This window comes from Sceloporus undulatus, chromosome 2 (genome assembly GCF_019175285.1).
Source record: "Sceloporus undulatus isolate JIND9_A2432 ecotype Alabama chromosome 2, SceUnd_v1.1, whole genome shotgun sequence".
In the NCBI taxonomy this organism is placed as follows: Eukaryota; Metazoa; Chordata; class Lepidosauria; order Squamata; family Phrynosomatidae; genus Sceloporus; species Sceloporus undulatus.
Window position 1 is genome coordinate 154,067,511 of NC_056523.1, and position 12,564 is coordinate 154,080,074.

The 12,564-nt window shown below is 38.6% G+C and overlaps 2 protein-coding genes across 3 annotated transcripts in view; one reads left to right on the top strand and one right to left on the bottom strand.

The window, feature by feature from the left end:
* LOC121921515 (cholesterol transporter ABCA5-like) overlaps positions 1-11,959 on the top strand; it is a 69,550-nt gene extending 57,591 nt beyond the window's left edge. For both annotated transcript variants that reach the window (XM_042449699.1, XM_042449700.1), the window contains exons 32-39: positions 728-903; positions 2,383-2,458; positions 2,549-2,643; positions 3,807-3,926; positions 4,047-4,196; positions 6,144-6,223; positions 9,131-9,186; positions 9,520-11,959. In XM_042449699.1, coding sequence (XP_042305633.1) covers positions 728-903; positions 2,383-2,458; positions 2,549-2,643; positions 3,807-3,926; positions 4,047-4,196; positions 6,144-6,223; positions 9,131-9,186; positions 9,520-9,627 — 861 coding nt within the window. In that variant the 3' untranslated portion in view covers positions 9,628-11,959. The remainder of the gene's footprint in view (positions 1-727; positions 904-2,382; positions 2,459-2,548; positions 2,644-3,806; positions 3,927-4,046; positions 4,197-6,143; positions 6,224-9,130; positions 9,187-9,519) is intronic.
* Positions 1-12,564, bottom strand: part of MAP2K6 (mitogen-activated protein kinase kinase 6) — a 1,063,669-nt gene that overhangs the window by 306,271 nt on the left and 744,834 nt on the right. The window lies entirely within an intron of this gene.

The following is a 12,564-nucleotide window of genomic DNA, read 5'->3' on the forward strand; positions in this document are numbered from 1 at the left end:
GGCATGCATTGGTATGCAATCTATTGAAAAATGCATACAAAAAATGGAAACCAATTATTTTTCCTGGAGTGGGTTTGGGAAATACAGTATAAAAAACTAACATGGAAAGAATTGGATTTGGAAGAGGTCTCTAATTTCTGTGTGTCTCTAGTACACACAAAAAGAGGTGTGCCTACTGTTGACAGTGACTGTATATATGAGTTGGTTTTTTGTTTTTTGTTTTAGTCTCTTCCTTGAAATTCGTAGACAGTTGTCATAACTGTGAATGAAAAATGTCTGTAGAATGTTGGAATTACAAAAATACAATTAAACTGAAGAAAACAACATTGAGTTATGAAAGGTTTCAAGTTTATATTGTTCTGCCAACATAATGATGGAGAGTAAAAGTGGCCATAAAATGGGTTCTCTTTGATAAGAGCAAAGACTTTGCATATCTACTCAGAATGACATACCATTGAGTTAAATAGAATTTACAGGTGCAAATAAGATTGCAACCTTACAGCCAAAATAGCCACTGGAATGTTATGACTGCCCATACTAAATAAGAGGGTTATCCAAATGTTCCTAATAAAAATGACAGTGTGGTAAAACAAATTGATAATTCATGAGCTAATCTTTCTTGTTCTTGTTTTAATTCAGCTTTTTTATATGATCACCTTTAAGTATTTTCCAGCGTGTTAACAACAGCTTTCATATAAATATTGAGTAAGAAGTGGTGTATCCACAGGTGCTGATGGGCAATAATTCTGCAGGTGAAAATAACGACAATAATTCCATGAGCTATATAGGATACTGTCCACAAACAAACCCACTTTGGCCCAATATCACATTGCAAGAGCATTTTGAAATTTATGGTGCTATCAAAGGAATAAGCACTAGTGACATGCTAGAAGTCATAAGATGGTAAATATCACATTTTAAGCACTTCATTTTCATAAACATTAATTGACTTTTTTTCCTTTACTGTGATGTGTATTTCCTGGAAATGATTGTTGGATTGATTTTTTTAAAATGCAATGAAACATTGTCTAAATCCATTTGGTAGTCTCAACTAGAGTATACCCATTAATTCAATATGATTTACATAAATGTTGACTTGCCATTCAACAATTGATTCAGCGGGTCTACGCCAGATGGCACAGCTCTAGGTAGGTGAGATTCCTGTATGTCGAAGAAAAGGGAAATTATGGGGCAGCAGGGAGGGCGGGGACAGCTGTACTGTATCTTTAGCATAACTTACAAAGGTACAGCATTTTCATTTTTCAAACCAATTCACACATCCTTTGGAGTTATTGCCCTCCATTCATGCACACATATCTCTATTTAAATTGTGCCTGCAACTTTGCAAGGTAATTTTCTATCTCCTAGAATTGTTCAGTACTTGTACAGTACTTTAAGCAGGTTCTTCAGCCCACTTCATTTTATTTTTTTTAAATATTCAGAAGATATTTTCATTAAGAATATATTCTGTATATATTTGTTGGCATAATCAAGGCACAGGGCAACAAGGCTATCAGGTAGCAGATAGTAGACTGAATCCATTCTTTTAGACTGTTCTTTAAACCCAAATTTTTTTCACACACACCCATTTTTATGTGCATGGTGCATGCATACCTTGTAATCTATTAACAAAACTGTTCAGAATATTCATCTGATTTAATATTCTGAACAGACATAACAATGATCTTAAATTATTTATATATTCAGTTTCTAATAAAAATAATACTTAAGTCAACCATTAGTATTCATGATGGAAATAATTACTGTAAAGTGAGGTTTGGCCTATTGGTGTATCTTTGCTCAGTGTACAGATACCCATTTGTAACATCCAAGAGCTCTGCTCAGATCATTCAGACAGGATGGTTTAAAGTAAAATAACAACAAAAAAGTCTTAAGAGAATAAAAAGCTAATGCAGATGGAACACACAGAACAATTTTTGAGTTTTTTAGCTACATGTTTAATGGCTTTAACTTCAACTATTTATGATTTCAGTTGTTTTTTTAAAAGTGTGGTGTCTTTTTATTATTTAAATTAATTTCAGTAATTTTGATACTTACTGTCACTAGTCCCAGTTTCTGCCGACCTTGCAGTTTGAAAGCATGGAAATGCAAGTAGATACATAGGTACCACTTCAGTGGGAAGGTATTAGCGTTCAGTGCAGTCATGCTGACCATATGACCAAAGGCGTAGTCTTCAGACAATCCTGGGTCTTTGACTTAGTAATGGAGATGAGCACCACCCCCTACAGTCGGTTATAACTAGACATTCATGTCAAGGGACTACCCTTACCTTTACCTTTTCTCCTAGAATGCTTACACATTTAACACTGTAGTGACACAACCCTCAAGACAACAAAAATACTGTACTGTGTTTTTCTACAGCATCACTAGTGCACTTGATCTTAAAGAACATCTACAGAAAAAAGCAAAGAAGCTTGGAGTAGGAATCAAACGAAAGGTATTTTGTAAAAAGTTGAATTGACACTATGTACAGTGTTAAGTAAATGGCTGTCATATTCACCTTTTTTATTACTTCCTTTCTTTTTAGTTATGTTTTGCCTTAAGCATGCTTGGTAACCCTCATGTTACCCTGCTAGATGAGCCCTCCACTGGTATGGATCCTATAGGAATACAGCAGCTATGGTAAGTACCACTGAATGGTATGGAGCTTGTTTCTTGAAACAGTATCACATTGAATATGTATATTACTTATTTTCTAAGTAAATAATTCCTCTCTCTCTCTCTCTCTCTCTCTCTCTCTCTGTTGGGCAAAACTCATCAATTAGCTCCCCATCTTGGTATTATAGAACAACTATTATGGTGTGAAAAGCCTCTTCATTTCAGTTCTGGCATTACATGTGGCAGAATGGGGACTGATTCTCCTCCTCTCTTCCCTTCCCACTTACAGTTCCAAAGCAGACTGACACCATGCCTATGAGTGTTTTTTTTTATCTTTATCTTTGATGTGTTTATGTACTTATGGCCAAACGATAAAATAAAAATGTTTAATTTTATTTATTTATTTTAAAAACTTTTTTTGGTGTAATGATGCAAACAAAATTAAAAATAGGCAAACCAACATGCACGGAGTTAGTCTGCTTTGGAATAGCAAGTAGGAGGAGGAGGAGGAGATTCATGCTCCCTCATGGCTGTAATGCTGGAACTGAAGGGAAGAGGCTTATGTCCAAACAATGCAGTCATGGGAAAGAAGAGAGGTGTGATAAGAAATTTTTTCAAACACAATTGCCATGAGACATGAGGCTGATGTGATGAGGTTCTAAATGGAGTGGGGGAAACAGACACCACTGCTGCCCAACCTTAAATGTAAATTGTTCACAGATAGCATCTGATTTTGCATTGACATGGATCTGCAGGTAATCACTTCCAATCTGTTGTTAAAACTAATATTATTTTTCAGATATCAATGCAATTACTGTTAGAGTTTATCCCTCCTGATTATCTGCTTTTGCAAAACAAAATTTCTTTGTGGTTTCTGTTCAGTCCTTAGTATGGAATCAAATTTGTGCAGATGAACTACAGAATCATCCAGTTCTGTTTGGATTGCTATTCTGGGGCTTAGGTCATTGGTTCTACCTACCATTTTTTTCTGAAACAATATAAAAATGTTTGAGTGAGCTAAAAGAATTGGGGGCCAAACATTTTCATCATCAAATATTGCATTTGAGAAAATTCCAGTAGTTGGTCTTATATCTCTTAGAGACAGGTATACAGAAATTCATTCAAAGAGCAAGAACTTGCAGGTTAACCAGTTGATTTTTTTATCTACTGATTGTTACATTTTATAGGAAAGCAGTTCGAGCAGCCTTTAAAAGTAAACAGAGAGCAGCGATTCTGACAACTCATTATATGGCTGAAGCCGAGGCTATATGTGATCGAGTAGCTATCCTGGTGTCTGGAAACTTGAGGTAATTTTTCAACATAACAGGCAAATAAACTTGTTGTAAAGTGGCATGAAGATTTTGATAGTACATTCACTTTTACTTGCCTTTTCTTTTTTCTCCATACACCCCTCAAACAATGGGTAGGTGTATCGGAACAGTTCAACATCTCAAGAGTAAATTCGGCAGAGGTTATCTCCTAGAAATGAAATTAAAAGAAGTGCCAGATATATTGCAGAAGGAGCGTCTTCAGAGGAAGATTTTGCACATGTTTCCAAATGCAATTTGTCAGAAAAGGTAAATTTCAGAAAATATCTCAGCATTACAGGAAATGAGGATTTCATACTTTTTTTTGCTAAGAAAAAACTTACAAAAATACACACTTGACTATCCCTAGGAATAACAAAATAATGTTGCAAAAATGTTGGGCTTTTGTTTTCTTATTTCACTGCAAGAGAAGTCCTCTCCTACCTGTCTGGTCCCTGCATGAGAAGTTTTATCTGAGATTTCACTGCCGAACAACATCTGAGGCACCCGTACAGTTACTCTGTTGAAACTGGTGCCACATCGTGTGACGTCTACCTTGGGGCCAAAACAGGCCGTCCAGAAAAGCCAGCTTCCAGGTGCCTTGGGGGTATGGCATTTTGATGGTGCACACCCCCAAGACACCTGGAAGACATCCAGCCTATCAGACAGGAGCAGCTTCAAGCCACTTCAGGGGCATGGCATTTTAACGACGCACGGCCCCAGAGTACCCGGAAACCACCCAAGGATTGCGTCAGGGCCATCTAAGGCGGCCTAAAACTGGCCCAAATAAGACTGGATCTTTTCCTCTTCTATTTGGGCCAGCGGTGGAGGGTGTCTTTGGGACTACAGCATGTGTTTGCTGTCTTCATGGCTGTCTCTTTCAGCCCTTTGTGACCCTTTTTGGATGGATGTCTTTATCCAAACTCACCGTCAGACACTAAGGATAACAAGCACAGCTGTAAATCCACTGCTGCCACAAGGCTTGACCTTGTCACTAACATAATAGTGTCATGACCCAAGAGACGTGTCTGTACAGGTTGAGTCTCAATTATCTGAAATGCTTGGGACCAGAAGGGTTTGGGATTATTATGATTTTTAATACCACGCCCCCCAAGCCACCTGGAAGCTGGCCTTTGAAGCTGGCTGAAGTGCTGGTCTGTTCCAGTCCTTAGGTTTCCTAAGGCTTCAGCCTTTCTGAAGGAAACAAAAATATTTAAATATTAAAACTACCAAAGCCAAGCCTGTTAGGGTCTAGCTTTAAATTAGCAGAGTAGCAAAAATGTACTTTTGTCTAACTATGGGCTGAAACACACTGGCAGCTTCAAGCCAGCTTGGGGGTGTGGCATTTACACACACCATGTCCCCAAGTCATCTGGAAGTCACACCGGTGATTACACGCCAGGCAGCTTCCAGGCAACATGGGAGTATGGCATTTAGATGCCACACACCCTGGAGCCAGCAAAAAAACTGACTCCAGAGGCAAAGGGGCAGTTTTTTTCACCCCAAGTAGGAGCGGATTTTTTTCCACTTCTATTTGGGGCAGAAGCTGCCTGGATTGGGGCCGCGCATCTGTTTTCCATGGCCCCAATCCAGCCTAGATGGTGAGGCTTCAGGCGCCAAGCCACCCACCCCATTGGGGCCACCTGTTTTGCCCCTATGCTTGCCTAAGAACTGAGACTGATTCCAAAAATAACACAAGTAAGTTTACTAATTGCTTTAATCTATATTTTCATAGAAGCTATATCCTAATCTAGCTAGTGAATAGTTCAAGTAAAAAGAAATCTTTATCTCACCATCTTTCCAAAGAAGATTCAGAGAGGAAGAAGATGGAAAACAAGCAGTTCGGGTGAAATCTTTAGAGAGAATGTCTGTTCGTCCCAAAAGGGGAGTGACCTAAGTCACAGGGTTAGTTTGAATAAGAGAGAGAGAGAGAGGAGAGTTTGTATGCAGGAAATCCCTATCTACAGTATCTAAGGAGGGGAAAAGAGACTGCAAAAATCTTCCAACAAAATCAACACTTCTCTGTCCCAAAGCAGACTGAATTTGATCTTTGCAAATTTTGCTCAGTTGGAATATTTGGATCAACCAGATCCAAAATAATTTTACCTGTTCTCCTATATGATGACATTGTGCAAATATACCCAATCTGTGTTTTATTCAAGACATCTATGATCATCATTATTGTGGCATGTCTCTTTTGTGTCTCTTTTTTTGCAGTTTTGCTTCAATTTTGGCATATAAAATTCCAATGGAAGATGTCCACTCACTTGCACAATCTTTTTCTAAACTAGAGGAAGGTGAGGCAGCAATCTACTCAATGAACTAGTTATTGTGGATCCTCTTGAGTTTTCTATCCCAGTCTTCTGATAATCAGAACTCACCCTGTTCACTTCCATCCCCACCTTTGCATCATCTCTTAGCAACAAGATTCTGTATAACCATATCCCTTTATCCAAGCACATTTTATAATCTGCCGTGCTATTTTAGTAAATGAGATTTCAGTTTGCCTCATGGATATGCATTCCACCTGACTTGCTCTCATCAGGTACAATGAAATTACTCAAACAGTAGATCTTTAGACCCCATTTCATTGTGCCTGATGAGAGCAAGTCAGGTGGTGTAGCAGCAGACCCTAGAGGCTCTAGAAATTACGCTATCATTTTCTCACAGCGATTAATTATGATTGTCTAGTTCTACCATCCGTATGATGTTCCATAAGTTCATAGTGTGCACATAAGATGCAGTCTGTACTGTTATAATGGCTTTCCCAGTCACTACAGTGTTATGGACAATTGGGGCCAAGAACAGCTGTGAATATGGAATGTGGATGCCACCATGATATCTATGATACTTTGGAGAGATCATCTTGGTTGGAATTCAGACAAAAGAAACAAACAAACAAGCTTCATTTATATACCACTTCATACCACCTAAGCAATGTCTAAGCGGTTTACAACTGTACGCTAATTTGCCCCCAACAATCTGGGTACTGAGTATTGCACGTATTAGTAATCTAGAGTTGTGGATCCGTAACTGATATGTATTCAAAAGCCAAAATATTCATGATTGTGGCACTACTGCCACAATCATAAAGGTCCCCAATCCTGGTTTATAGCAATTTCAATAGCAGCTTTATTTATATACCACTTCATACCGCACTAAGCAGTTTACAGCTGTAAGCTCATTGACCCCAACAAGCTGGGTACTCATTTTAGCGACCTCAGAAGATGCAAGACTAAGTCAACCCTGAGCTGGGATTGAACTCACAATGAGGTTTGTGGTTTGTGAGTGAGTGGCTGCTGTACTGGCATTTAACCACTGTGCCACGAGGGCTACCAGACAAAAGTTACTTTAAGTGATTGAGGTCTGTTCTCTGATCATTTGAGATGCAGCAGACTGCCGTTTCCACCCATCTCCTGCCAGCAGTCTTCAATGGAAGGAGGAATTACAACAGACAACCTGTTCACTGGACCTCACTGATGGGGGGGGGTGCAAACATCATTCTGCTGCCCCCCACTCAACAGGAGAACAGATCTCTGTTGCTTGCAGTGGCTGATGCTGGTAAAGCTGCATAGTGGGATAGGGCATTGACCCAGTAAATACCACATAATTAAGAGGCAAAACAGACTCCCACAAAGGGGCAGTTTGAACCCCCCCTCCCCCCCGATAAAGCCAGATTGGGGCTGTATAGGCACACGTTTTCAACCACTCCTTTTTCGGCAGCAGAAAAGCTGCCTTTAGCAGATCTTCTGTGGCGGCTTCCCGGCATGTTAAGGGCTTGCAGTGTGTAACTGCCAAGACGCCTGGAAGCCAGCCCACCTGTGGGCAGCTGGGCAGCTGGAAGCTGGCTTCTGGGCAGCTTCAGAGCATGTGGTATCAAAACACAGTGCTTTGAAGCCACTTGGATGGTGGTGCAAAGGGGTGGTCTGTATACTAAGCTAAAGTATACTAAAGCAGATGATCTAAAATCTCCACTCTTGTTTATAATTTGTAAAGTTGTTAAGAAATTATCTGTACAGATGTTAAGAGCTAGAATCCTAGATCCAATTGTGCCCTGGTGGCACAGTGGTTAAATGACTGTACTGCAGCCACTCACTCACAAACCATAAGGTTGCAAGTTCGATACTAGCCGAGTGCTGAGGATCGACTCAGGCTTGCATCCTTCCAAGGTCACTAAAATGAGTACCCAGTTTGTTGGGGGGCAAATAACCTTCTTTCTCCTCACCTTGCCACTCATGCCCTCCGTTCTAGTAGTCAAGGTCTTCTGTCTCAGCCTAGGATTTTCACTGCCCCGTCCCAGATTCATCTCTTTTCAATTGCTGCCCCTCACTCCTGGAATCTCTTTTCCCCACGAACACGGCTCATCACTTCTTTAACCAGTTTGAAAACTTAGTTGAATACCATCCTGTTCAGAAAAGCGTTCCCAGGCATTGAGTGACTATTACTTGTTACTTGACGTTTTTAATTTGTTGCCTGCTTTACTTTATTGTACCCTTTCCTGTATTGTTATGTATTATTTATATGTATTATGCTATTATTTCTTAGATTGTGCACCATGGGCAGGTTTACTTTATCTTTCTTATTGTTTGTATGTACAGCACTGTGTAAATCTACAGCACTATATAAAGCATAACCATCACCATCATCATCATCATCATCATCATCTTACAGTTGTAAACCGCTTAGACACTGCTTAGGTGGTATGAAGTGGTATATAAATGAAGCTGCTATTGCTAAATAAACAGAGCATAGCTTTTCAAATCATGCAGCTCATCTAAGGTGACCAGGCAATGTCCAGGTGCAGCCCTGCATCAAGAGAAAAGAAATACTTTACTGGCTTGCTAGAAAGTCTTTGGTGATCTGAGATGGCAGCTTCATTTCTCTTCTGCCACTGGCAGAACTGCGGACAAGATGCTGCCTGCTCACTTTCCCCCTTCCTCCCCTTTGTGTTATTTTGATATGGCCTAAGGGCTAATCAATAAACAATATAATAATACCTTGGCCTCAGAAAAGCCATGGCAATATCCTTAAACACTTGACAGCTGCATTGAATAGTTACTGGAACAGCATCCAAGAGCAGATATGCAAGTTATTCATACATATGTAACTAGTATGATTCTATACTACATGTTTTAAAATTCACATTCAGCCATTTTGATTCCTGCCACTGAGGACTAAACAATTCTTTCTAACATTTCTAACAGCAAAACATGCCTTTAATGTTGAGGAATACAGCTTCTCTCAAGCAACACTGGAACAGGTAATTGACTTTTTCAAAAGTGTAAGTTGTGTCCATGAAGAATACCCCCCCCCCCCAATATGTTTCAAATTTAACTTTGGTATTATCATTTGGAATTCACAAACTTGCTTCAGTTCCTTTGAGGTTTTGTCACAATGGTATGTAGTATTGCCTGGAACAAATCCCTTTACCCCATGTTCTAGATAAAAGGATTTAACACTATCAGATGAATTCTTCTATCAGATTTAAAACTCTAATAAGTTGGGCTATCATTTTACCGGTATTCATAATTGAACAGAATTCAATGAAATGTGGTTGGTTTTAATGTATTCACAAAGTTTTTTCTCATTTTAGGTTTTTGTGGAACTTGTCAAAAAGCAAGAGGAGGAAGACAGCAATTTTGGAACATTAAACGGAACAATTAGTTGGGAACGATCTCAGGGAGAGCGAGTTGTTTTCTAACCTGTTCTGCATGCAAGAACATCATTTCTCTGTTGTTGCTTTTTAAAGGTGGCATTTTTGCTGTTTTGGCATGTTCAGGAAGAATGATGAATTTGAAACATACACCTGAACATACACCTTCTTTGCCTTATTATTAATATTATATATATTTTTGAAATCCCTTTATTTTTTTAATATTATTATTACTGATCCATGATTTGCTTTTCTAATGAAAGCTTCCAATGCCTTTATCTAGTTGTTTTGTTTGATAATGATAGTAGAAAGAAAGCACTATGCAATTTAATTGTTTAAGGAGAATTTCTGACTTTCTATTTTATAAACTCCTATTGAATTTGTGCAGATATACATAATGTGTATCCACATGATTGGGGAACAGCAACAGGTAATTGGGTGCATCTCCATTTGCATGGAATATAACTCCACAAGCAAGCTATTCCTGTACGCAATTTTATTTATTTATTTATTTATTTATTTATTTATTTATTTATTTTTGTCCCCAAGCTACCTGTCAAAAATCTTTTCTGGTGTCCAAAACAACATAGCTTGTGGTACTCAGAGTCCCATTTGCAGAAGGAAAAAGGATCCAAATTACTCATTATTTTCTGTGTGTGCTACATTTTTTTGAAGTCTGATTTTAAGATTTGCCTTGAACAATTACATAGAAAGATCATTTTCTGACATTGACTTACAGTCTTCCCCAAAAGAACTCTCTTTTAAAGAGCGGTTTGTCCAATTTCCACCACTGTATCACATGCACATTCATATGCCAGTCAAATGTTAAGATAAATTAATCTCCAGTCAGTTGTGGGTTCATGTACATCTTAACTTGTAATACACCATTAACCAAAATACCTACAAAGTAATTTTATGCTTCTTTTTAAAAGTTTATCTTAAAATAATTTTGATGCAAAGCAGTAATGGAATTTTCTGTATGCATTAGCATCTCAGTTTGATGGGTTTTTTTAAAATATAAAATAAAATACATACTCTATTAGGTCATATTATCTGGGCATGACCTATAATATTACAGGCAAGTTTAGAATAATTCGCTTTTCATCAGCTTGTAAAACATATTCTTGCCTATGTCAGGAGAAATGTACCTGCACTTTAAGCCACTCTGAATTACTGCTTATCATTCATTTATATCCAAATGCATGTCTGGACATTGTAACCTACTAAAATATATTTTCTTTTGAAGGATTTAAGCTATCATTATTGGAAATTGTCACAGTAAAAAACCAACTGTACAGTGCATGCAGAGATATATTGAAATAGAGTTTCCCAAGTAAACACTTTTACAAATGCTAATCCAGTAACCAAATGGTTAAATTTATCTACATTCTTATTAGCATATACTGTATTATAGCATTTTAAAACATTGCATTGTCTTGATTATATTTGCTGAGCTTCAACATACAGGATCTATTATATATGCAGTAAGCAAACCTCTTGGCATTCAAGGTCTTATATATTATGTCTGTCTAAATATGGATCCAATCCAAAAATATTTAATGCAAATCGTGGTCTGTGAAAAAATTGCAATATCAGAAGGATTTCCACACATGTTAGGCTGAAGTACATTAAACCAGACCATTTTTAAAATACTGTAACTATATGACTGATGAGTAGTGTAGCCAGTGCAGCACATGTGCATCATATTTGATATTGTACAACTTTCTGCAGATTCTTCTGGATCTAAGTCTGATTCATTTCAATAGAACTTCATCCTGTATGAATGTTACAGCTGACAAATGATTACAAATGATTATTCATTATTAGTTGGCTAATATCTAATACAAAATATTAGGACAACTTCCAAACAACAGGGGGGGGGGGGGAATCAGCACAAGATCTCAAGCTATTCAGAGAATTCTAAAAACCTATTGGAACAGTGGCTCTTGACTAACCTAAAAGACAACAGAGGAAGGTCCATTTGCAGTCTCACCAGAGGAGCTGAAAGCAAGGGACTGGCAAATTAACCATTTGTAAGTTGTTTGGGGAAACTTTAGAGCTGAAGGGTGGGATATGAATACCCTAATAGAGAAGGGCCCTTGTGCATGTTATATCATGGTTATGTGCCTAATACTGTTCACAGTTATTATTGCACATGGAGTGTGGTGATGGGATACAACTCAACAGTTCAGCATTGCACATTTTTAATACAGAATTCAGATTTATTAATAGTCTGCTGAGCCTCAAAAGAAACATGACTTAGGCTGGCCTAAGGTCAACTCAGGCAAATAACTACTTTGATCTCTGTAGCATGCCTTCTGTTTCTAATTCTAACTGTATGGACAAGGGACTGTTCTTTAGGATATATAATAAAAACTTTTTTTCCACTACACTTTTTATGTTTTATATACCGAATTCTTGGGTTTTGCCACTTTAGGAAAAATGAGAGAAGGGAAACTTAGATTTCTTCTTCGTGGTCTCTGCGAATCATACAAATGGGTTTTACTGCGCCTGCGCAGTGCTGTTCAGAACCTACTGGAATCACTGGGCAAAGTTTACTTTGCAACATATAGAAACTTTTTGGCGGTAACTCCGCCCACCCGTTATAAGGCCCCTGCCTTCCCGCTCTTTTCCCCAGTTCCTTTTTTCCGCCGCGCTAGCTGCTTGAAGGAACTTTCGCTCTCTTTAGCTTCTTTCGGAATCACTTTCACTAGACCTCGGATTGTTTTTTGACCACTCTCTTATCTCCCGCCCATGGTAACTTCGGACTTCTTCGGCTCGTTTTGACTTCGCTTTTGGCTCTCCCTTTAATCTGACGACTTGGAAGGATGCCTGCACCCTTCAAGAAATGTGATGTTTGCGGGGGCAAGGTGCCCATCCAGGACCCTCACTCCTCCTGTCTGTTCTGCCTGGGAAAGGACCACGATGCCACAGCCTGCCTCCTCTGTAAGTCTCTGTCCTCCCAGGCCAGGAAAAACTGGGAGT